Source organism: Anoplopoma fimbria, chromosome 4, assembly GCF_027596085.1.
Source record: "Anoplopoma fimbria isolate UVic2021 breed Golden Eagle Sablefish chromosome 4, Afim_UVic_2022, whole genome shotgun sequence".
Taxonomy (NCBI): domain Eukaryota; kingdom Metazoa; phylum Chordata; class Actinopteri; order Perciformes; family Anoplopomatidae; genus Anoplopoma; species Anoplopoma fimbria.
This window is the reverse complement of record NC_072452.1, coordinates 11,618,170-11,642,923: the sequence shown is the minus strand read 5'-3', so window position 1 is coordinate 11,642,923 and position 24,754 is coordinate 11,618,170. Positions and strand designations below refer to the sequence as shown.

At 41.7% G+C, this 24,754-nt stretch overlaps 4 protein-coding genes across 9 annotated transcripts in view; 3 read left to right on the top strand and 1 right to left on the bottom strand.

Annotated features, from left to right (window-relative positions):
- Nucleotides 1-1,626, top strand: part of LOC129089703 (ras-GEF domain-containing family member 1C-like) — a 48,039-nt gene extending 46,413 nt beyond the window's left edge. For all 4 annotated transcript variants that reach the window (XM_054597035.1, XM_054597033.1, XM_054597034.1 and 1 more), the window contains 6 exons: nt 14-93; nt 189-284; nt 389-484; nt 811-934; nt 1,376-1,448; nt 1,539-1,626. In XM_054597035.1, the coding sequence (XP_054453010.1) occupies nt 14-93; nt 189-284; nt 389-484; nt 811-934; nt 1,376-1,448; nt 1,539-1,563 (494 nt within the window). In that variant the 3' untranslated portion in view covers nt 1,564-1,626. The remainder of the gene's footprint in view (nt 1-13; nt 94-188; nt 285-388; nt 485-810; nt 935-1,375; nt 1,449-1,538) is intronic.
- A 74-nt stretch (nt 1,627-1,700) lies between these two features.
- tmem126a (transmembrane protein 126A) lies at nt 1,701-5,112 on the bottom strand. The gene is given in 2 exon segments (XM_054597036.1): nt 1,701-4,839; nt 4,842-5,112. Coding segments are annotated over 2 exon segments (615 nt in total). The 5' UTR covers nt 4,978-5,112; the 3' UTR covers nt 1,701-4,360.
- Nucleotides 5,113-5,912: 800 nt separating this feature from the next.
- clk4a (CDC-like kinase 4a) lies at nt 5,913-13,801 on the top strand. Of its 3 annotated transcripts, none has more exons than XM_054597028.1 (13): nt 5,913-6,041; nt 7,901-8,061; nt 9,733-10,000; nt 10,646-10,748; nt 11,037-11,103; nt 11,208-11,324; nt 11,457-11,623; nt 11,715-11,809; nt 12,157-12,286; nt 12,375-12,457; nt 12,541-12,620; nt 12,747-12,837; nt 13,019-13,801. In XM_054597028.1, the coding sequence occupies exons 2-13, from the start codon at nt 7,901-7,903 to the stop codon at nt 13,208-13,210; spliced, it is 1,554 nt and encodes a 517-aa protein (XP_054453003.1). In that variant the 5' UTR covers nt 5,913-6,041; the 3' UTR covers nt 13,211-13,801. The 3 variants fall into 3 exon arrangements, with proteins under 3 accessions (XP_054453003.1, XP_054453004.1, XP_054453005.1); XM_054597029.1 differs by having other exon boundaries at nt 5,913-6,059; XM_054597030.1 differs by lacking the exons at nt 5,913-6,041; nt 7,901-8,061; nt 10,646-10,748 and having other exon boundaries at nt 9,938-10,000.
- Nucleotides 13,802-14,863: 1,062 nt separating this feature from the next.
- Nucleotides 14,864-24,754, top strand: part of col23a1a (collagen type XXIII alpha 1 chain a) — a 112,465-nt gene continuing 102,574 nt past the window's right edge. The window contains exons 1-2 of the mRNA XM_054596989.1: nt 14,864-15,169; nt 15,659-15,728. Of these exons, the coding sequence (XP_054452964.1) occupies nt 14,876-15,169; nt 15,659-15,728 (364 nt within the window). The 5' untranslated portion in view covers nt 14,864-14,875. The remainder of the gene's footprint in view (nt 15,170-15,658; nt 15,729-24,754) is intronic.

Genomic DNA, 24,754 nt, shown 5'->3' with positions numbered 1-24,754 from the left:
TTTCCTCCCATAGCCGGCATGAACATGAGTCCTGTGTCACGGCTGAAGAAGACGTGGGGCAAAGCCAAGACCGCCAAGTTCTTCATTCTTGAGGTAAACACAATGCAGCTGTTCGCTGACTGACAGGTACAAGACGGGTAATAACATGAACTTGACAGTGTACTGCTTGTTGCCGTTTTCTCTGACAGCATCAGATGGATCCTACAGGTAACTTTTATAACTACAGGACCGCCCTGAGGGGGGCCGCCCATCGCTCTCGGACAGCCAACAGCAACAGAGAGAGGGTAGGGATCAGACACACGTCGCTGCCGTCACTCTGAAATTGATTCAATCTCTCATTTTCATCTTAATATTTCTCACATATTCCTGCCTGTTTTCTTTTCCTCAGATCGTGATTCCCTTCTTTAGTCTGCTGATCAAAGACATCTACTTCCTGAATGAAGGATGTGCCAATCGGCTGCCCAACGGCCACGTCAACTTTGAGGTGAGCCGTTCACCTGTCCTCCTCACCCTGCCTCATTTTAACCGCCCTTAAAATCATTTATTCAGTGGTATTGCATTTCATATCAACTGTTCATACTGTTTATACTGTCTATATTGTTATACTACTCATACTGTTATTTTTCTTTTTTTATTATTTATCTGTTATTTATACTGTTATTTATCTAGCACATTGCACTGCACCTTTACTGCTTCTTTTTGCACTTCTGGTTAGATGCTAAAACTGCATTTCGTTGTCCTAGTATTTGTACTCTTTGCAATGACAATAAAGTTGAATCTAATCTAATCTAATCTAATTTTGTTTCTTAGAAATTTGTCGAGTTGGCACGGCAGGTCCGGGAGTTCATGACGTGGAAACAGGTGGAGTGTCCATTCGAGGAGGATCGGGCCATCCTACACTACCTCCACACTGCTCCCATCTTCAGCGAGGACGGTGAGAACCTGTTTATACCTGAAGCCTTGGACATAGTTTCAGCTGCGTACTGTCAGCAGACAAGCCACAATGGAACACATGGTTCCATTTGTAGAAATTATGAATCGGCCATTAGAATCTTGTTCACCTGTAATAAACTTAAGAAATAGGGTTGGCCTTTGTGGAATGAGGATTGGGAGAAGAAAGAAAATCTAACCAACGTAAATACCAGGCCTGGAATATGTATGAGAGGGAACTTCCACATTTCAAAAAGCTTTTTTGACCACTTTTTGCTAGTGTGCCATTGGTTCAGCTACCACATGCCTCAGGTTGCCTTCACCTGCTTTAGAACAATTATTTTGTTGATCCAAGTACTTCCACTATAGTTTGTGGTAGTTTGCTCTTCCTTACCAATCCTGTTTGCTTATGTCCAGACCATTTCTTTTTCTCAATCTTCCTCAGGACTCTACCTTGCATCCTATGAGAGTGAGAGTCCAGAGAACCAGGTAGAGAAGGACAGATGGAAAGCACTCAGGTAAGAGTAATAACAACGTGTAAAATGAGAGATGCTTTATCGTCACGTCCTCCGCCCTTCATTGACCTTTCCTCTCTTTTCTGCCATCAGGTCTAACATTATGGGAAAGACATGAGGCACTGACGGTAGATGATCAGCGAGAGAGCATGTGTTCTCATTGCACTAAAATGAACTGTGAAGTAACCTAGCTGGTACTTAGGTGTTTTTCTATGAAGAAGTAATGAAAAAAAAAAAAAAAAAAAAACACGGTGAACAGGATTCATCAAGAAGAGTATAAAAAAACAAAATGACAAAGAACAAATCACAAAAAGTGAATTGAAAAGGTTAAGCTATGGAAACGGGAGCAAAATGCCATCGCAGCATATTAACTATCAGTGCTGAGGTACAGTATGTTGGAGAGGAAACAGCCTCTCCTTCCCCTTTCCCTCCATGTGTGTTTACTCTGTGAAGATATGTTTACTACTATAGAGAGTACAGTTACAGGGAAAACCACTTTATAAAATGAAATTCCTACTGATTGTCGTTTTTGTATTTGCTCCTCTCCCCTTTTCTCTCTTTATCTTTGCCTTTGGTCCGAAGCCTTGTCTAGGTCTTTAATTTGACTTTTTCTCCCTTTTATGTGTAATGTACTGTAATGAAACTTACAATGATGTAAAGGGCGCTGGCTAGCCCATATCAGCTGTCTAATTTTATAGGTCTACTGAAGGAATGGCAACTCTGTGTACATGGGAGGACAGAGGACATGCCTTGAGCATTTTACCAGTTCATCTCACGTGTACTTTTATGTGTGCGGGTTTGTTTGTGATCCAGATATTCATGCGTTCATGTTCATTCAGATTATCACTGTCTTGTTTTGCATGAGAATGACTGGAAAAGCCTGTTTATAGATCACCTCTCCTTGTATTATAATTTATTGTATCTTATTTTGGGCCGGGGGAATATGAACTGTTTTAAAAAGTGTTTACTACTTTTAAATGTATTGTGCCAGTAATGCGAGACAACTACAGTATAACTTTAACAGTCACAACGGGGGAGCTAGGCCAGGTGTAGATTGTGTACAGGTGACGTTTACCCCTCATCTTTCTGCTCTTCAGGAAGTTTTCTCTGACTGACGTTCAGTTGTCTGATATATTTATGGAAATTTCTGTGCTGACAGATGTATAGTTTTTATTGTAACTTTCCTTTACTGAATATGAAGTCCAATAGCATGCTACGACAGGTGTTTTTAAAGGGGCATTAAGCGTATCCACCTTGAAAAGATTACTACTGCAACACGAACTTTGTAGTGATGATGCATTGTTGCGTTCTGTGGAAGGACAATGGTGAATTGGAGAGGCTTTAAAGTCAAGCGGGAATCTTGTGCCATATGAATAACTTGTCGTCATGACAATTCGGGGGTTCCTCTAACTTGAAATTTGTTATTTATCGTTTTGTGGGATTGTCACTTAGCTTTGTTTTTTGGCGGTTTCGTTGTTATTCGGGAGCCATTTTTGAGGGTGGGTGGCGGGAGGAGAGGAGGGTTATGGGGGAAGTATGTCATAATAAGCTTTTTAAAAACAGTCTTATTCAGTTTGCTATAATTAATTGATGTCAGTGATTTCTCTTTAGAAGCACCTTTCCCTGTCAATAACAGACCGACTTGAACTCTCCCTCCTCATTTGTCATCAGTAAACTTTCTTTCCCTGTAACACATTCCCCAGATAAGTTAAGACTAGAGAGCCAGAGATGTGAAGTCAATCCTGCCGTTTAAGGTGAAGACATGTTTTAATAAAACATTGCCTGTGTTGAACATGTGTTTTCAATGACAATCGCAAGATTTTACATAACTCTTTTGAATGGTGTCTTCGCACTGCCAAGTCCATCTTTGCATTTTTTCCTTTCACACATGAATTGCTGTGTGCAGGTCAAGGAGTGGAGTAGATTCAGTGTTTTTTATGGTTTGAGGCCAAGCCGACATCATTTTGGCTCCAACATCACTGCAAAATGTGTGACTCGCCTTTAAGCCATCAATAAAAGTAAACCATGCTTAGTCTATTGCCTTCTGTTTAATTTGTGTATGACAATGTTTGGTTTGATTGATTTCCACTTTACAGTCCATTCAAGCTTTGTGCCTTGAACAAAATATTGAAATAAAGCATTGCACTGAATACACACAATCAGGTTTTTTTAGAATAATAAATAAGGCCTGATATTTCATTGATGCACAACCACTTTGTCATTTGCATGTAGACATTTTTAAAATGTATGGATCAGAACAAAAATCTCTTCAAATTGCTTGTTGTATTCAACCAACTGTCCAAAATTCAGAGATAATGAATTTAAAATGCTATAACATAGAGAAAAGCAATACATCTGCACATCTGAGAGGCTGGAATTGAAACCTCAGCAGCAAAATAACCCAAACAAATTATGGGATTATCAAACATCCTGCTGATTATTTTTTCTAAGGCTGAGTAATCTAATTTTAAAGAACATGTAGTTGATTAACATGATGCCAAATGTTGATAACAACTTCTTACTTTTAACAATGTGCCCCAAAAGCTGGGAATTTATGCAATTATATACAGTACCAGTCAAAAGTTTGGACACACCTTCTCATTCAACTACTTTGAGGAATGTAAAATATAAAACATATTCTGGTTTGTTGAGCATTTGTTTGTTTACCACATAATTCCATATGTGTTCCTTCATAGTTTGGATGTCTTCAATATTAATCTACAATGTAGAAAAAAATGAAAATAAAAATAAAGAAAAACCATTGAATGAGAAGGTGTGTCCAAACTTTTGACTGCTACTATACCAGCAATCCTAGAAAGGTAGCACACACACACACACTTGATTTCATTTCGTGGAGGGGGAAAAGTCTGAAGAGTAGCTGAGAAACAATGAAATATTTTAAGGTCGAGTACAGTCTAGTCCTTGAGTTCCTCTGCACCTGAGCCAAATGTTATCTGTGCCAGCTTGGTGTACGACTCAAAGTGCCTGGAGCTCAGGTAGGTGCCGAAGAAAACCTGAAGCAACAGCACCGCCCTCATCTTCCTCAGGACCGGCCTGGAGAGGTCCACCCAGTACCGCAGCACATTGCCCTTCTGCGGCATCGGCGCCGTGCTGTACCTGGTTGCAAGCCCGAGGTTGACAGGTAAGGCCAGGAGGATGGGGTACACGCCGCCACCGACCACACCGATGAGTGCGCCTCGCATCAGGGCACAGGTGGGACAGTTGAGGTCCCCCGACATGAGGGGGGAGGACACCGCTGCGTTGTACAGGGCGACTGTGGTCAGGAAGGGCAGCACGGCCATCGGCAGGCCGGAGGCGAAGGGCGCCTGCGTGACGTTCAGGGCTCTGCGGTACAAGCTGTTGGATATCAGCCCCGCGAGGCCTCCGTTCCCCCCAGGTACAGGGGTCCGTACTTGAAGAGTTTCTGGTCGAGGTCGGGGAGTTTATCGAAATTCTTCGCCAGCATTTCAGCAATGACAGCTCTCGAGAGCCCGTTTCCGGACGCTCGGTCCTTCTCGGTATGTTCCGACATCTTCAGAATTAAGTATGAAATATAAACCGACGATGTCCACCGGGATGGAGTTGGGTCCTTGTTTACACGTTTCAATTACTCCGCGAACACAGTTAGGTAAGGTGGTGCTTAGGGTGGAACCAGGGCGCCGCCATGTTTTACCCAGAATCCCAAGCGCACAATTCAAAGCGCACAGCGTGTGGGTTTTTACACCCTGGGGGCGTCTCTTAGGCTAGCCTGCGCAAACACACATGAGCTTGGATTTAGACACAGTCCGTTATAGACAGGACAATAAAGCGTCAAAGGAAAACTTTTTATTTAAATATTTGGACGAGAAAAAGTCAAAGCTATAATGGTACATCTCGAATGCAGCAAAAAACTGTATGACAGATTAAGATCCGTTTCAGAAGCCTTGCTGACACAACCTTGAAAAAATACATTTTAAATACTGATATCTTCAAATGCTATTAACTATATCTCTCTTTATTATTATTATTATTATTATTATTATTATTATTATTATTATTATTATTATTATTATTATTGTCTCATTTATACAGTTGACATGTATTCATGACAATAAAAACCTGTGCAATACATTACACTGTGCAATAATAGTTAAAATAGTTTTTTTCTGTCTGTAAATATTATATTTCAGTTATTGTTGTTTTTCTACTGTTTTTTATTGCTTATTTATAATACTTGTTTTTTTTTTTCATTTTTTATTTTTATCCTTGTCTTTCTTTACTATGTCTCTTGTGTGCACTTTACTCTACGCTGCTGTAAGCCTGCAAATGTCCCCGCTGCGGGACTAATAAAGGATTATCTTATCTATCTTATCATAAAGGCGCAGTGCTCTTTGGCTGTACCTGAAAGGATAAACTCAGGACACTAAAACCCAGCGGTTAATAGTGGGCGTGGTCAGTGTGCGTTGCGTCATCGCAGAGCGTTCCAGCGGGTTCTGGGCATTCTACGGAAGCTCGCCATCTTTGAAGACGGCCAGTCGGAGGCGTTTTGTTTTTCTTTGTTCACACTTATAACATAACCGATACGCCTACGCTTTCGCATCTCTTGCAAAAAGACAGGTACGACCAGGGACATTGGTAACAACAACTTTATTGTGTTTCCTATCGTTTAGCGTTGGTGTATTCGCCTTAATGTTAGCTAATGCTAGCCCAGTTAGCTAGTCACACACTCGACGTCTCGCCAACATGGCTAATCAGCTAGCTGTGGCTAGCCTCGGCTATGTGTCTCCTCACTGTCGTCAAGTGTGCTTTAGGTAGACTGGGCCAACGCTTTAACACTTTCTATTACTGTAGCAGAAGACATGTAAGTAGGCAGCCGCAGTGGAAAGCAGGCTTTACATGATGTAAGTTAGGCTGAGAGATTGTTGTTTTCTGTGACGTCACAGGCTGGGCCTTCAGCTCGAGATCAGATCAGTTTCTGTGAATGAACGTCGTGTGTGTGTGTGTTTGTGTGTGTTTGTGTTTGAGTTTGAGAGCTTCAGCCCACCACAGTTGTCTCTCTGTTTTATGTGCTGACTAGTTTGTCTGATAATAGTTTAGTTTATTAAAATAAAACCCTCATAACGTTTTTATTGAGAAGCCAAAGGGGACATTTCCAACTAGCCTGGATACACAGTACCAGTCAAAAGTTTATATATATATATATATACACAGTACCAGTGAAAACTTTATATATATATATATACACTTTTGACTGGTACTATATTTTTGTGTTTGGACACACCTTCTCATTCAATGTTTTTTCTTTATTTTTATTTTCTTCTACATTGTAGATTAATATTGAAGACATCCAAACTATGAAGGAACACATATGGAATTATGTGGTAAACAAACAAATGCTCAACAAACCAGAATATGTTTTATATTTTAGATTCTTCAAAGTAGTTGAATGAGAAGGTGTGTCCAAACTTTTGACTGGTACTGTATATTTTTTTATATATATATTTTATTTAGGCACTTGAGGTGCTATTGATAACATTAAGCCACAAGGTTTTGCATTTCTATTCCATTCACCTTACAACAAGTGGTTGCCAGTTCTGTCACGGTTGCATTGCTGTGTGTGCATTTTTTTTTTATGGTACAGCTTTATTGTGCAATCAGGGTTTGACAGGATTGGCGGAGGTTCAGGAAGTAAACTCATTGTGAAACATATAGTTATCGGCCTACCTTGGCTATGGATTCAGGTTACTTTGTATGGTGGTGTTTTTAAGATTAATGTAAACGATCCTAATCTTATTATATGGCTATTTAGCTTCGGGTTATTCTTAGCTTGTCATCAAGCACAGTGTAGTGCAGGTTTTATAAAGGTATACAACTTAACGCATTTTTGTTACAGCTGACATTGTTTGAAGTACTCTTTCCACACTAACTTGGAACTTCACTACTAACGACAGAGATATCATGTGGACCGACATTGTTACACTATTGGCTCTCAAGCCTTGATAGAAGTGGCAACCAAAACTCAGATATCTTCCACAAGGATTTAAACATTAATTTTGAGCCTGTTAAAACATTTTAAATGATTAATTTAGAATAATATATATATATTTGTTTTAAGGAAAAACAATACTTTTATTCTGCACTGTTCCAAAAGCTCTGTGGGTGTGTTATTTTTAAAAAAATACTAATTGTCAACATAGAAATTGTATCAACATGGCTTTTTTAATTAAAATGTTGAGCTCCAATCCCTTTTTATTATTTATCTATACTGTTGTACATCTTGCAATTTTGAACTGTCTGCTGTACTATGATATATTTGGTGTTTTGCATTGAGGTAGAGGTATTCTAAAAAAAAAAACAATCAAATGTGATACTGCTACTGAGTCCATGGCTACAAAACAAAGCAATGATTGCTAAATACATAATATATGCATTTTAGGATTAAGTTCTACTTTGACTCGTTTTTTCATGTCTTTCAGATGCGCAACTCGAAGCGTATGCGCTCCCCGGGTATCTGGCTCGATGAGTACAGCTGGGAAGAGAGAATGGAGTGTCGTAAGAGAAAGAAACAAGATTCGCACAGCAGTGAAAGAGAAAACAAGTCGAGAAGAACTCACTTTCACCAAAAGATGTGTGATGGGTAAATATCATATTTATTAATAATATAATAGCAGTATTTGTCGTGTAAACTGCCTACTCAAATTCAAAGACCTTTTGGGCAGTTTTGGTTTCTTATTTTACTGAGGTGTAAAAGCTATCAAAACTAGTTTAAGTGATAGAATTACAGTGTTGAGATGCACTAAATATTCTACCTCTGTTGTATGTAAATAAATGCATTTAATTTACCTTTTCATATGAAAGTTTTTCACCTATCACATCATAACATATATGGGAACATATTTTGGAATTGTTTTGATAAATATCAGTACGAAAATAAATAAATGGATATCATTTGTCTTCCAATTGGTCCTTAGTTTATAGATGGAACACAACTTAAACATGTTTGATATCATCTGATCTGATTGTCGACATACCTGCAAATTTTGCTTAATCCCCATTTTAACATTAATAATATTAGCAATGACAGGTTAAATTGGGGAGCAGCTATTTAACACAGTCAACTCCCTGTGAACTATTAAAAGATAAGTCCATTTCTACTGTTGCTAGGTTTTGGAATTTTACTGGCCTGTGCTTCCATGTTTTGAGATAAACCTCCAGTTAGACCAACAAGGCTTCAGATTTGTAAACATCTCGTGCTTCTGATGCATTGTATACATATGTATAGGTTGCAGTGTTTGTTTTCATGATGGAAAGTCAGATATACTTTTTTTTAACTATCTTTTTTCACCTAAAAGATACATTTGACATGTTGATGATACATGGCAGTTTTTCAAATTGTCAATTTGCAATTTCAGTGTCAACTAGGGAAGTTATGCGAAATGTTAATGTTTTGCAATTCTAGCTTTTTGTGAGTATGTATGATGGCTGTGGGGTCACATTATATGTTTCTATTCTAATTTTAATTCTGCAGAGAGGCAGACTTCCTCCTGGAAGACAACTGACACCAGCAGGGTGCCTTGTCCCGAGGGGTTTCTTGGTCTTTTTTAGATGCTTAGTTGCTAACATGGCCTGCTGGGTGGGTGTGCTGGAAGCGACTGGAAACATTCTAGGCGAACGCAATTTTAACGAGCAAACATTATGATGTTTTTCAGCAAGGCGGATATATAGAACTTTTATATAGAGGTAATAGTTTTTTTTTGTTAGTTCTGTGCATTTCATATTGGCAGAAATAGTACCACATAGGTGTCACCTTCTGGCGCAGTGATATGTGCAGGTGCAGAATCATGGATAATATTACACACCATCAGGTTGTGCCCAAAATCTTTCAGCTACTTTCGATGCCTGGCACTTTAATTCTGCCCATGTGGCTTGTCGTCAGGGATCATGCGTTTTAAGGAAAGCATACTTATACTACTACTTACTACAATATAAAAATGTCAAAATTACCCAAATGTGTTCCATTACACGTTGACATACCCCTAAAAGTACTATTTACAAAGAGAAACTGTAGCCTCTCAATGAACAGAATGCTTGGTGTTTGGTGGCTGTAAATCAGTATGTTGCTAATTACAAATGTTACGTAGAAGGCTCAGGGGATACAGTTTCAGGCAACGGGCGGACCATTAGCACCATCTTATACAGTTTTCATTTTGAGAGTGTTGTCACAGAAGAAGAACTGAGCTGTTACGGACCTGACCTATGCTTTCTAGCTCTTGTTGTATTTGATTTGTCATTTTGTGTTTGACTGCAGGCACTATTTGGAGACCCGCAGTTTGAACCAGGGGCTGGACTCTCGGGAGGGAGCAACCCGGGACCACAGTTTGGGCATGCCGTGTGAGGATGCCAACCATGAAAGCACCTGCAAGGACAGAGACCGTGACTGGCACCACTACAGCAAGTCATCCGGGCGCAGTGGTCGGAGCGGGCGCAGTGGTCGGAGCGGGCGCAGCGGGCGAAGCAGCCGCAGACAGAGAGACAGAAGGCGCAGACGTAGCCACTCTCGCCACGGGTCCTCCACGGTACGGGAACCTCCTTCTCTCCTCTAATCCCCTCTCCTGTCTTTGCCACCAAATCAAATGGGTCATCACTGGTGTTTAGCCAATGCGTAACACCTTTCTCTTTGTCCCTCTGTATCTCTCTGTGTCCCACTCTTCACTATTAAGCATGATTTACAATAATGACTAGTAGGGGACATGGGGGCTCAGATATTGTGAGTGTTTATAGATTTGCTAGAGAAAAGTGGACCCTGTATTTGTGCTGAAATCTTAGTGGGCAGTTATGGGACAGTATAGTTAAGAATTAAGTTGTTTCGGAAGAGTTACAAAGAACTACATGCAGATAGACTGTGATCAATCAAGTTCAGTTTTTTTTTTTCTGTACTACTCTGAGAAAGTCTCTCATCTGAAAATCTTGTTGCCATGTTTTTCTTCTGTAACACACACTATGTGGTGGCTGGCGCCCAATTTCTCTGACGGGGCTGAATTTGAATTTGCTGCTCCGTCCATTCGTCTGGCGGTGTTACTGAACGGGCCGAATCTATCCACCCCTACACCTCCCCCCCTTGGCCTGGTTGAATGAATGACGATGTCGCATTGTGGTGGCCTGGTGCTGGCTGGCTGATGGGTTATTGATGTGATGGCGGATTGCGGCGGTTCCGGTTGCAGAGGAGGAGCCAACAGCGCAGGAGCAGGAAAAGATCCAGGAGTGTTGAGGATGATGGCGAGGGTCACCTCATCTATCACAGTGGAGACATGCTGAGAGCGAGATGTATAGAATATATACCTTTTTTTTCTAATGTTGATCACACTTTGTCTCTCTCACTCTCTTGTCTGGTTTTTATTTCCAAACATTAGTATTAGTCCAAACAAGTATTTGGTTAAATACTGCTTGTCAGTGTAACATATTTAGCATTGAGATGTATTCCAGTGTTCAGAAGCCTGTTTATAGTAGTGTAGCTAAACAGAGCTATGAAACATCAGGAAGTGCACCAGCCAAAGGGCAGTGTTTCCCTTTGTCAGTGCTGTGTTTCTAACTAAAACTCTCCATTTCCTGTAGATGAGATTGTGTGTACTCTAGGAGAAGGTGCCTTTGGGAAGGTAGTCGAATGCATTGATCACTCTAAGTAAGAAAAAATTCCTCACACATCAACATTTTGTTAATAACTCTTTCTTACTCACTCCTCCTCCTGCATTTGATATTAATAGTATTTATGTTGTGTCTTTCCAGTGATGGAGCTCGAGTGGCTCTGAAGATCATTAAAAACATAGACCGCTACCGTGAGGCGGCTATGTCTGAGGTAGAGGTGCTTGAACAGTTGAAGTCCCTCGACTCTGATAAGAGATAGTAAGTAAATCCATAGTAACTTCACACCACATAAACCTGATCACCTTGCGGTCATCACATATGTACATATTTTGAATATTTCTTCACACAAGAAACTGACTGTGCATCTACTTTACCTCTGCTCCTCTTTAGTGCTTGTGTACACATACTGGACTGGTTTGACTACCACGGCCACATTTGTATTGCCTTTGAACTGCTTGGCCTCAGCACCTATGATTTCCTCAAGGAAAACAATTTCCAGCCGTTCCCCATAGAACAAATCAGGCGCATGGCGTACCAGATCACCCGGGCTGTGCGATGTGAGTAATTGACGCATGGTTTCATAGAAAATACAGTATTTGTGGGGGAAAACAAACTGTTATTTAAAATGTATGTGGTCTTGTCTTTCAGTTCTGCATAACAACAAGCTGACTCACACAGACCTGAAGCCTGAGAATATCCTGTTCATTGATTCAGACTATCATATGGAGTACAACCCTGACATGGTAAGTGTCCTTCATATGTTAAAATAGTTAAAATAGGTTTTTTTCTGTCTGTAAATATAATATTTCAGTTATTGTTGTTTTTCTACTGTTTGTTTTTTTATTGCTTATTTATAATACTTTTTTTTTTTTTTTTTTTTTAATCTTGTCTTCTTCTACTATGTCTCTTGTGTGCACTTTACTCTACGCTGCTGTAAGCCTGCAAATTTCCCCGCTGCGGGACTAATAAAGGATTATCTTATCTTATCTTATGTATCCTGACGAATCATACCTGCTGAAGTATTGGCTAAATGCAAAAACTTCTTGTTTGAGTCTCCGTGTGATTAGCATGATTCTGTTCTTGTCCTCAGAAACGGGATGAACGGACATTGAAGAACCCAGATGTGAAAATTGTGGATTTTGGTAACGCCACATATGAACACGAGCACCACACCTCTGTGGTGTCGACCCGTCACTACCGCGCTCCCGAAGTCATTTTAGGTACGTGGCTGTCACAAAGCACTGCTCAGAAGCTTTAGACGGATCATTCACTGGTGATTTGTTAATTAGTAAACGTTGTCTCTTTCAGATCTGGGCTGGGGCCATTCCTGTGATGTCTGGAGTGTAGGCTGCATCCTCATTGAGTACTACCTTGGATCTACTCTCTTCCAGGTGAGAGGCATTAGAGTATAATACAATTATTAATAATGTGGCATTTGGCAATATGTGTAATTCTTTATTTGTTTTGCCTTCAGACTCACGACAGCAAAGAGCACCTTGCTATGATGGAGAGAGTCCTGGGCCCCATCCCCCCAAACCTCCTGCAGAAAACCAAGTACGTAGACCACTAACTGGCCTATGTGACTGTCTGAGACACAAATAACCTCCCCAAAAATATTTACAGCAGTAAAGATTTCTTCTCTTTTTATTTATACAAATTTCATTATCATTGTGTTCACAGAAAAAGGCGGTATGTTCACCGATCCAAGCTTGACTGGGATAATAACAGCTCTTCTGGGAGATATGTCAAGAAACACTGCAAACCCCTCAAGGTAAGAGAAATATTACTGAAGACAGCCACATAGTCAGTGTTCATATCCTCCTGTGAGCAAAGAATGACATCTGGAAATACATCTGATCAATCAAATGTGATTTAGATAAAATAAAAACCTTCTAAAAAATCTAAAAGATTTATGTGCCATGTTTTTATAATTGTCTTTTCTGTCCCATCAGCATTACATGCAGTCTAAGGGTGAAGACCACTGCCAGCTGTTTGACCTGATAGAGAAGATGATGGAGTATGATCCAGCTAAGCGCCTCAGTCTGGAGCAGGCCCTCCATCATCCCTTCTTCTCCTGCTTCCGCAAGAGCAGCAGCAAAAGCACCAGCAGCAGGAGCAGCAGCAGGAGCAGCAAAAAAGACTGATCGCCTGAAGCTGTTGACCTCTGACCTGTTACCCTGGTCAGGGACCGACTGTCACTATGATGTCCATCATGGTGTGAGTGCCAGCCTCTACTTCCTGACTCTCCAGGAGAGGAGTACCTTAACTGACTGTATCAGTCCACTGCCCTGCTTTGCTGTTTCCTGTCCTAAGCCGGTGTGTTTCCTGTTAGTCCTTCGCTCATCAACAAGTTATGTTTTGATCTCTGGCATGTTTTGATGTAATGAATCCTCAATTGATTGATTTCTATTTATTTGCCATTGTAATTTAATTTGTATCTCTTTAGCATATACTGGTGTAGCTGTTTTTTGTTTTTTTATATATAATTCATGAATAGTCCTTTTGTGTCCATGTTTTTTCTCTGCATTGTCAACATGGTGAAGGGGGTTGTTATTGCCTGACCTGCGTCAGTCTCACCAGTAATAATTTATTCAGCACTGAAGAGAGAAAAAAAAAGCTAAAGCGGGCAGAATATCCTTGTACATAAAATGTGTTCAGATGTTGTTGTTTTTTCACCAAGTGGTTGTGTAACTTTTGCAGTATCATGTACATTTTTCTCAATAAACGTGAATAGACGAAAGAACCGTCTTGTTTGTACTTTCACTGTGCAGTGTGTGTAGGCGCAGTGGCTGCATCCGTCCACTGGGTGGCAGTAAAACGCTTCCAGATCCATGAAGAGGTCTGCAGTAACAGCACGGTTTCACCCGGTTCCACAGCGGAACTAACAACACATTTAGCAAACTATGAAGTGAATCTGCATATTATTACTGAAGGTTTTCACGATTCGAGTCGGGGACGCCAATGTGCAGCAGCTGCTTGAGTTCTCTAGAACATTAACGTCCTTTTGTGAACTACAACCAAAGAGACCTCTTTTCTGAAGAGAATCCATTGTCCTCAAATTGCACGCAAGATGCGTTCCCCATCGAAAATATAATCTACTTTAAATTTACTGTAAGTGTCATTTCACAAATCACATCTGAGGGGAACATGAATGAACCGGTCATTTAACTCGAAATCTCATTAATTAGTCAGCAGACGTCACAGTTAATTGTATTGCCAATGCACCTCATCATCATCATCATCATCACTCACTGTTCCAGTTCATTTTAGTGGGTTTATAAAATGATGAAATTAAATAAAAGCTGCACGGCCTATAACATGTTGTCCTGAGATGCCTGAGTGCACACAAGTTGGCCGAGGAGACAAACCCTCACAGTCAGCTGTCAATCTGCAGCCTCCCACGTGGTGAGGCAGGGCGGGCGCATCGCAACTAGTTGAACGTGAAACTTTTAGGCAGCCAGACAATTGGGACCAGTTGCACTTGCACATCCATACAGGAAACAACGACCTGCACGTTACAAGGCGCCTCTTCTCTGGTTGGCATCCAGATCGCTCCCATCTGTGTCCGGCGTAAACCCGGAGTGCACTGCTGCTGCCTCTTGTTCCAAAACTAATTTAAGACTGAGCCCGGTGTCCTGAGCCCGGTGTCCTGAGCCCGGTGTCCTGGTGTCCTGGAGCTGAGAGTTGTGCATCTGTTAGGTTGCGCTGCTTAGAGTTTGGTCGCGGAATTTCAACAACTAAACAGGGCATTTTTTTCCGTTTATCGTTTATTTTCTTGTTCATCGAGAGGACTTCAGCAGGATTTCAACATGGATACAGCTGGAGACTCTATCGGGGAAAGTAAGCCGGTGTATCAGTGTGCTCCCAAGTCCGCGGTCCAGCGGTGGCTCCCAGGTTTCCCCATCGCCCTGTGCTTGCTGATGTCCCTGAGCTCCATCACCGTGTGTCTTCTGATGAGCCTCAAGACCTACCAGCTGGAGAGCCGCCTGCTGATGGAGATGGACAAAGCGTCCGTCCTCCACCCTCCGCGCACAGCTTGTCTAAACCAGGATGGGACTCTTATTCCAGAGCTGAGCACCTCAGTAGGGAGGCTCGTTGAAGAGGTACATGACGTCTACTGTCGTTGATACATTCATAAATAGTGTTTGTGAACCTCGGACGCACTGCTCTCCTGTGCGTAAAATGTGCGTAATGGCAGGGGAACATGCAGCGAGGCTGACAAACGCACAGACTTTTGGGCAATTGCACCCTAATTATTCCCTCTAAAATCAGTCTCCTTTTAATGCATGACCTTAGGGATCAACCTTGCATGCAGCTGGCCAATTAGTTTGCAGTTAAAGCTCTTAATAGGGTGACATAACCACTGATGAGACACCAACCTATACTTTTATTACATGGAGGAAGATCCTTGAGCTGTATGTAATGGGGGGGGGGGGGGGGATTATGACCTCATAATTGTAATTGGTGCTCATTGAGATTATTTGAATACTTATTCCATGCTTTGATTGTTTATAAATGATTCCTAAATTGAATTTATTTTCATGTTTGGTGTTTTTATTTTGCTTTGGAATTTGTTCTGTGTGTCTCTGCAGCAAATGGTGGTGCTGATGCCTAAACTGCGCACAACCAGGGATGTTGGCCAAGAGTGCTCCTGTCCTCCAGGTATGTCCCTGCTCTTTGTGGCATTGGTACCACTTACTAGAAACGCACATGTAAATCAAACATGACACCAAAGAATTCTGTTCCCTATGAGTTGAAAGTTACAGTTCAGGCATGACTGACTGCTCGGGAAACCTGATTGTTTGTCTGCCTATGATGCTTATGGCAGCTCTCTTGAACATTAAGAGTGTGCGTGTGCATGTTGACGATTACGGCCCCTGAGCCAGTGTAGGAGCCACACTGTGACAGCAGGGCTCTACACTTAGGAGAGCAGCGGGGTCGGGACGTCCAGCCTGAGCCCTGCAGCCTCTCGTATCAGTGGGGGATGCTCACTTTAAAAGTTGTAGCAGCAGTGTGCCAAGATTGGCCACGTTTGGCTTGCGGTGTTCGTTACAGAGCTTCCACGGGTGGAGGACCGTGTGTGATCCACATCATGTTACACACAGAGTCCCCCGTTATGCCTGTTAATTAAAAAAAGATGGTTATCCTTTTTTGCTTTGGGTAAAGCTGCAGCTATATTTGATGCGATGTGTCCCCATGTATTGATGACGCCTGAACATCATTGGATGTGATTTACTGATCAGCTGTGTGTATGATATATGGACTATTTTAGCTTAACTATAGAGAGGAAATGTGGTTTATTGGCAGAGGAATTCACTGGCTTGCAGCATCAGGAAGTGTGTGTGTGTGTGTGTGTGTGTGTGTGTGTGTGTGTGTGTGTGTGTGTGTGTGTGTGTGTGTGTGTGTGTGTGTGTGTGTGTGTGTGTGTGTGTGTGTGTGTGTGTGTGTGTGAGTGAGTGTGTTTTATTGAAACTTTCCCATATATTAAGGCATTCCCGACATACCAGCTTTTTAAAAATTGCAGCTCAAGAGAAATCTTACAATTATCACTGGGTATCTGCTTGCACACATTTTTATTCTTTTAAGGTTTTGTATCCAAAAGTTGCAGCAGAGGTGTCGCTTTTTAGGATGTTTATCTGCACATTTGGGGAATTTCTCTCCCTGGCTCTTCTTTCTATCTCTTTCTCTTTGTCTCCGGGTGTGAACAGCCCTGCAACAACAAGAACAGGTGAAAGCATTCACAAGTGGAATTTCTGGCCCGCTTTCAACACATTCTGTTTTCCAGTCTGAAGTCTGCTGTGCCAAGATGGCTTGCTGGCTCTGTCTGACTGGTTAGCGAAGTTGGTGCAAGTATTTGTTGTTTGCATTGGATTCAGCAGAGCCAAAGGCAATGATACTATCTTAGTTCTTTACCGTAGTCCCTCTTTTATTCATTCAAAGCATTTTTTCTAAGCCTGACTCAGTAGGATTGTAATTAGAGGTTTATGCACCCTGTACAATGTTGCCCAATTAGGTCAAGCCTGCACTGCCCTTGCTGGGTACTCATGCATTTGAATGTAATTTCTCTATTAGATCATATTATTGTATCAGATGTTGCATTCCATTTTCCTGTCAATTCTGCAGAACTGCTGAGTAATCAAGTGGTTTTTGCACTGAAATACAATCCCTCCACAAATATTCAGAAGTCTATTTAAAGTTCTCTTTACCAGTTTCTTGGCTTTATATATGTTCCCTTTCTTTTGGGCTGAAACAAAAGGCTATTTTGTTTATTGCGGCTTTTATGCAACCGAATGCCTGTGAAAACATACTTTTTTTTCACATCCCAACAATTCCCCAGATTGCTCAATTCAGACTTGTTAACTCTTCTCCATAAAATGTGTTTATTTCTAAAGAGGGTTTCTCAGTCGATAAACTTAGATTTGGAGAGATTTTCCTGGTGCTTTTTGCTCACGAAGCCACATGAACTGGGACATATCAGGAGTGTGCTTGTGTTTGTGTCAAGTATGGGAATCATGTCAAATGCTTTTATGTACATTTAAAATGAGCCGAGCTGTTCCTAAATGTGTGCATCCCATCTGTGTCCTTGTGAATGTACAGTCTGGTCATGGTCTCATATGGCTGCGTGTGGTTTTATATATATATGTGTGTGTGTGTGTGTGTGTGTGTGTGTGTGTGTGTGTGTGTGTGTGTGTGTGTGTGTGTGTGTGTGTGTGTGTGTGTGTGTTTTGTTTTTGTGTGTGAGTCCGAGTGTCTGTCCCTGAGCCTTTGTGGGGGCCGACAGAGGCACCTCTCTCAACACGACACTGTAAGGAGAGACCCTCCTCTCCCTTTAGCACAAGCTCTTCCCACCTGAAACTTGAATCCCTCACCACCAGGATCACAGGCCAAGGTATTTCTGCCCGTATGTGTGTGCGAGACACACTGCCACAAAGCATGAGTGGCATTTCTGCCATTAAAGCCATGCCCTCAGCATCAGGGAGCTCACCTTTCAGCCTGCATGAAGACAGGGGCCCAACAGGGGGCAGCAGTTCCGCAGCAGCTCTGGAAATGAAGATGTTGAACTTGTTAATTACTTTTATGACTGAATGACTTCCTTCTGATGAAAAATTAAAGTATTTTGGAGGCAAAGCCCTCTGGTTCAGTCACCAGTGGTGCAGCAGAGACTCTGCCTATAAATAGCATTTGACACTGAGGGACATTTGCCTCCCGTAGCCCCTCAGTGGAGACGGCATTGTTGTGACACTTTTATGCTCACAGATGCAACACAGACAGCAGTCGTTAAGGCTAAAGCAAACGATGTCGCTGAGTCCAACTCTGCTTACAAGCTTCAGGTGTTTGCAGTTAACACCCGCCTGTTCCCTCAACAGACACACACTACGTACGCTCTCACACAAACCTACACACACGTTCATTACTTACACATGGACGCAACACCTTTATGGTGCCTTAGCTAATTAGAACCATGTGGGGCCTGCATGTGTTCTGTGTAGGGGGAGTGTATTGTCATCTCTGCAATTTGCATTAAAAGGCTGTTTAACAGGTCTGATACCAGCTATGGGGGGGCACAGGCGGCCCACTCTTGGACACGGGCCCAAAATGAAATGCCAGCCAGATACGCCCATTAATGTGACTCAGTGACTGGAGAGCGTGCAGCAGGAGAGCATGCTGAAACAACACGGCCATCCTGTGAGAGTTTGAGGAGATTGTTATGTTATAGGAATAATGATCTTCAGTGGTGTAAACTAACAATGCGTTTTACTTCCTTTAAAAAAAATATTTCGGATGATACGACATCTTTAATGAGACAGCTGAGAGGACTAGCTGCTTTTCTTTTTTCTTTTGCGATTGTGAATATCCTTGGAGTTTGGGATGGTTGGTTGCACAAAACAACTAATTAGAAGCTGTGACATTTTCCTCTATATTTTATAGACCAAACAATCGTTTAATCAGGCCCTTCTTAATATATTGCATTTGATTTATAGATCTGTAATTATAACACATCACAGAGAGTAAGTGATTAAAAGTTTGTTTACGTTAAAAACACTGTTGCGTGTCCTCAGGTGTACGTTTATCTAAAGGTGAAGACAGCGCTGAGTCTTTGGTGTTAGTGTAAATGAGGGCAAGAAGTCAGACTCCCGGCTGTGCGCTCAGATCAATTTCCATCAGATAAGAGTTCATGAACACACTGAAGGGAAACACAGGCACCTCATATATGTGTGTTTGTGTGTATTTATATAACTGAGAAAGCATGCTCACGCTGGGTTCCTTGAAGCATTTAACATGTACACATACATAAAAATGCACAGAATTCTTGTCTGTTCGGTACAGCTATTCGTATTTTTTTTTTGGACCCTAAATTCCTACATCTGTGATGACTCTTCTACTCCCACTGTCTGTCAGTGTATCGTCTTGAGTGAAGCCCATCGGCAGTCTGCTGGTGTTAACCGGCCTGTCTGGGGATCAACCTCTCTCTCTCTCCCAGAAGGCAGAGGGGAGGCTGCGCGCTGGGACGATGGGGCCAACACCAAGCGCTGTACATTTTGTTTTTAAAGCCATAATAAATCAGACAGGAAGCTTGCAGCTACCTATTTAATCTATGGCCACAGGAACAATGCTCCGACCATAAAAGATCCATTAATGACCATTTTAAAAAATAGTAAACGCAGGAAATTTGTTTTCATAAGTGATCTCGCTTTAGATTTGTTTATTTTTTTAAGTATTAATATGCTGGAGAGAAACTCATAACTAGCTGTGTGTGTGTACCCATGTGCCGGTCTCTGCTTCAGTGGGCTTATATGCATTTTCTGCACGTGTGTTTGTTTTGATTTCTGCAGGCATGTGTGGTATGAGGCTCCAAGGGACTGACTGCATTGCTTTAAATTCACTGTGTATGAAGTCGGTTATGAAAAGGATATCCTGTGGCAGAAAGCCCAGGTGGCTTTAACATTATGCTGCAGATTTCAAACCAGGGAAGAAAATATGCAGTTTTATAAAAGTACAAAATACTTTCCATCCTGCTGCTGCACAGAACTGAGTGTCACAAGCAGCCACATTTTACCCATTGGGGTTGGTCTGTGGGGTGTTTCCTGTAAACCTTTTTGTTAACATATGCTTCACACTCATCCACTCTTTTATTTCCAGAATAGTTTCCCCAACTATGTAACCTGTCTTACTATACATCTTGAATAGGGAAATATAAATGTTGTCAAATGACTGTATTGAATATTGGGATTTAGTCTTTAAGGGGCAAATTATTCCCATTAATGGTTACTTTATTTGTGGCTTCATGATGGACTCCCCCTCTTCCTTGTTTCCTCGCAGCCTGCTTTGTGTTCAGCACTATATCACAGACTAATAGATACCATCGTCATATGGACTGCAGCTCTAATACACAGCTGTGTGAGCCTTGTGTCCTCAGGTTACTTTTAGCCTTCTTGTGATGTGTCTGTTATTCCCTCTAGTCACTGTAAGAGTGTAAAACATTTAAATGAGTGACTCTTCTTGATAGCTTGTTCTCATTGGGAAGAAGATCTTGGAAGGTTTGAGTGTTCTCAGTTTATTTGTAGAAGATGAGGGGAATGCGGCCTCTTGGGCAGTTTGAGATATTGAGTTTGGAGATGGCTGTGTTTTTATCATTAAAAACAAAGGCTCCACTGGATAAAAACTATATATTTTCAAGTATGTGAGATAATCTAATCACATCAATTTACCAGACTAGTTATCTAGTTATCTAGTCTTCTTTTGGGGCTAAAGAGACAACAATTTGAACATGTGAAAAATGGAGGGATGTGCAGTCAGGCAGAAACTAGCTGACCAGACCTCTGTAACCCACTCCTAACCTTTGAACTTGCATAACAAACCCCAATCTCTGACCGAGCTGTTTGCGGTAAAATTTCATATGGATCTGACCCGATTTCATTTATTTGTGGTGCAAATGAATAGGCTGAATTGTGTATGTGTTTGGAACACACACACACACACACACACACACACACACACACACACACTACTCACTCCTCACCCACATCTTTAGACCCCGCCCCTCTCTGTCTTTCATCAGCCTCCTGATTAAGGTTAGCTTTGTGAAACCACAGTGTTTAACAACAGGGCCGAATTTCATGCTTTTGAAAATGAACTGCTGGACACAAGCTGGCCCGTCTGCAGCTAATGAAGGCCCAGAAGAAGCTCAGGAACACCCAGAGGAGCAAAGGGCCGGGTGCCAGGTAGCAATACGAGGGATGTGCAGAACACACACAACAAACAAGAGGGACTTTCTGAGCAGACTGGCTCATCCTGTGATGGTAGTTACAACACCTATTAAAGGAATACATCGCTGGATGCAATCATCTATTGTCATAACATCCTATTAGCTGTGAGGTCATTAAGGAAAGTGATGTGGAGCGGATTAAGGAAGCGACACAAATGGTAATTTATTTAAAGGATTTTGTGTCCATGTGTACATATTTAAGCATCAGATTGAAGGTCATCCCCTCTTAGCTAACAGTGGAAATTCCAAAGATACCCTGCTATTGAGCAACAGCTAGGGTCTGTTTATATTTACATCTTCGTCTTTCTTCCAGACAAGTCAGAGAAGTGCAGTAGTGAGTTTTCTCATGAACTTCATAGCTCCATATAGTGGTGCAAGGGAACAAAGACAACAACTACCTCGGTACTCTCGGACACGCTGCCAACAGAAACATGGGCCAGATGAGTGTTTCTTATTACCACAGGTGGACAGAAATGTCACAGAGTTCTGCATTCTTGAGTGATATTGTTCATCGTGTAAAGATTTAAAGGACTAGTGTGTATGATTTTGGTGGCATATAGCAGTGTGGTTGCAGATTGTAACCAACTGAATAGCCATCCACTCACTCAATAACCGCAATACCGTGAGCCGTCGAAGGCAAAACCCTGGAAATGCTGCTCGCCTCACTCAGAAGCCATCCATACCATAATAACACCACTTGTTACTACGAGCAACAGAAGTCAGACGGCGGCTGGTGGTCCCGCAGTTTCACAAGCGTGTTTGAGAGCTCTTTCTAATGGCAGTCTTTGTCTGTTCTTGGCTACTGTAGAAACATTGCAGTGCAACATGGCGGACTCTGTGAAGAGGACCCGCCTTTAGGTAGCAGTTTTACCATAATAAGTAGTTATTTTAGAATCTTTACAACACCATCGGATTTAATAAAGTGTTGCTTTTTAGATATTTACAATTATACATCAAAGAACATTTTTGGCGGCTTGTCTAAAATGAGGAAAACACATGGCACCAAGTACAGCTGGATTTAGAAGAACATCTGATGTGCTGCTTTCCACACAATAACGCTCTGTCTTATGCACAAGATTTCAATTGGTTTTCATTGGACCAGCAAGCATCAAAAGCATCAAGTGATGTGTTGAACCACAGACACATGATCCATTTCTTCAGTCTTGGATTGATTTAAGAGCATCGCTGTATAATCATTCATGGTGATTCTGGAGCAAGAGAATCTGTTATTGTCACAAATGGCATTTGAAAGGTTCAAGATGTATATATTCTTTCTATATGGTAATTATTTTTGATATGTCCATATTACATATGCTTGTTTTCAAAGACGTTCTTGTCCAGAAGGAGGCTACAGGCAGCAAATAATGTCAGAGCAAATTAGTGACTTGAGCAAAACGAACATTTGAGCGTTGTCAGACACATCTGTTCAGGAGTTTAGTCAAATTAAGCACATGAGTTACAAATATTTTCATGTTTCTTCAAGTTTAAGGGAACATGTCTGAAACTATGACCAATAGTAGTAGTTTGGTATTTTTTTTTTGGTTTAATTTTATTCTCCTCCTTCTTAAAACAACTGTGGAAAACTTCTCATTAAAGGTAATCCTAAAAAGCTCTAGAATAAAGTATGATAAGGCCAAATTAGATTTCCTGAATGTCTCAAATAATCAGTCGGTATCTAAATGTTTTCACAAGGATGCCATATTTTCAGCCAGAGCTAGAATAGTGTCGTTGAGAGCAAGTAGGAGTGGCAGGAGCTTACCGAGCAGTGCTGCCAAATGTGGAAACCATTATAATGTTTTCTTTAATTATCACAAGTGGCAGGTGACAAGGTGAATAGCCTTTTAATGGGGGGGCAGAAAAACTCTTTAACACCACCGTGTGGCCTCTGGCTGGCTGACAGCACTGTGAGGTCAAACGATCTCTCTCTGTGCTGCAGTACGATCCTAAACCTGTTTAATAAAGCATCCAAGTTTACGGGAAAGTGAGGATCTGACACCTAAAAGCATCTCTTTTAAATTGAGTTTTGAAAGAAACAAAAATGGCGTTACTTGAAAACTCCAGCAAACCTGTAAAGTATTTAAACAGGCTTTAATTTCAATCCCATCATCTGTTAGCCTGTCCAGTCCGGATAAAGAACCACAGAAATAAGATTCCTGTATTTACAGTGCCGGTAATCCATCAGGAATGTAGCCAGGCTGCACCGGGACTCACACGAACACACCAGAATTTATTGAACTTATAGCGTCTCAGACGTGAACCCAGACAAGCAAGGAGGCAGAATTTTGTGCAGAGGTTATCGTTTATCCCTCCATGCCTCCCAGACAAAGAGCAGAAGGAACGGTGAAGGTATCTTTTCTCAGGAGCCATCGGAGGTGTGAAGGAGGGCATCGGTGAACCAGATGGTCTCACGGTGCCGAACATGCTCCTGCTCAGTGTAAAAGCCCCTCGACAGGCTTGTCACTCTCCAAGCACCTCTTTAATGAGAGTTGAGCTCGTAAAACTGGGCCTGAAGCCTTTGAACAGGTCCTCAGCATCACTGGTCCATGTTATTCTGTCATAACAGGGAGGTGAGGGCATTTTGGAGTGGTGCGCAGGATAGCTCTCAACAACTTAACACCGCGGCTTGGGGAGGCTGTATTTACATGTGTCTGGCCTGTTTTCTCTCTCAGCGTGACCTTTCCAAATGTGTCTTTGTCATTATGTCCCTTATGTTTTTCTTCCTGTGTTCCAAAATGTTGCTTTTTCTTTTTTGCATGTGATGCACGTCTGTCCCTCTGTTTCGTGCTCTCCATCCTTGTCTCTATATATGATTTGAGCGAGTGTATATTCAACTCTGGGATCTGGATGGCCTCAGGCTGCACAGCGGGTCGGTCTGTTTGCTGTGTACATTAACCCAAAGTTCAGCCAGGAGTGAGGTTGGGGGGGTGGGATGGAGATGGCTATCACACGTACTGTAAACAGACAATGAAGAGATGCAGGGGGATATTCTCAGGGTAAGTGGCCGCTCAGTCACGTGTGTCCATCAAACAGGCTAATTTCCTGCTTTTATATACGTAGGCGTCAATGACAGCAACAGATTACTTGAAGCGCTATTTTGCTGAGGCAGAGAATGTGCCAGTTGACCACAGGCCTTATAAATTACAACTCTACTATGGAATGAGATATCTTAAAGAGCAACCCAATAATTCTATAGTTGTGTTTTTAATAAAAAATAACTATAAATTATCAGGCATCTGGGTCATTTCTGATGGATTTGAATCGAAACAAAGAATCGGCTCAGGCACATTAAGCTAAAACCTCAAACGGCAGAGTTAACCCACCAAGACATGAAGTTTTCATGCTCTCATGCTTACAGCCGTATGTAACTACATCTCCAGCTTAACAGCAAACCGCAGTGGATGTAGTTAAACTATCAGCTTCA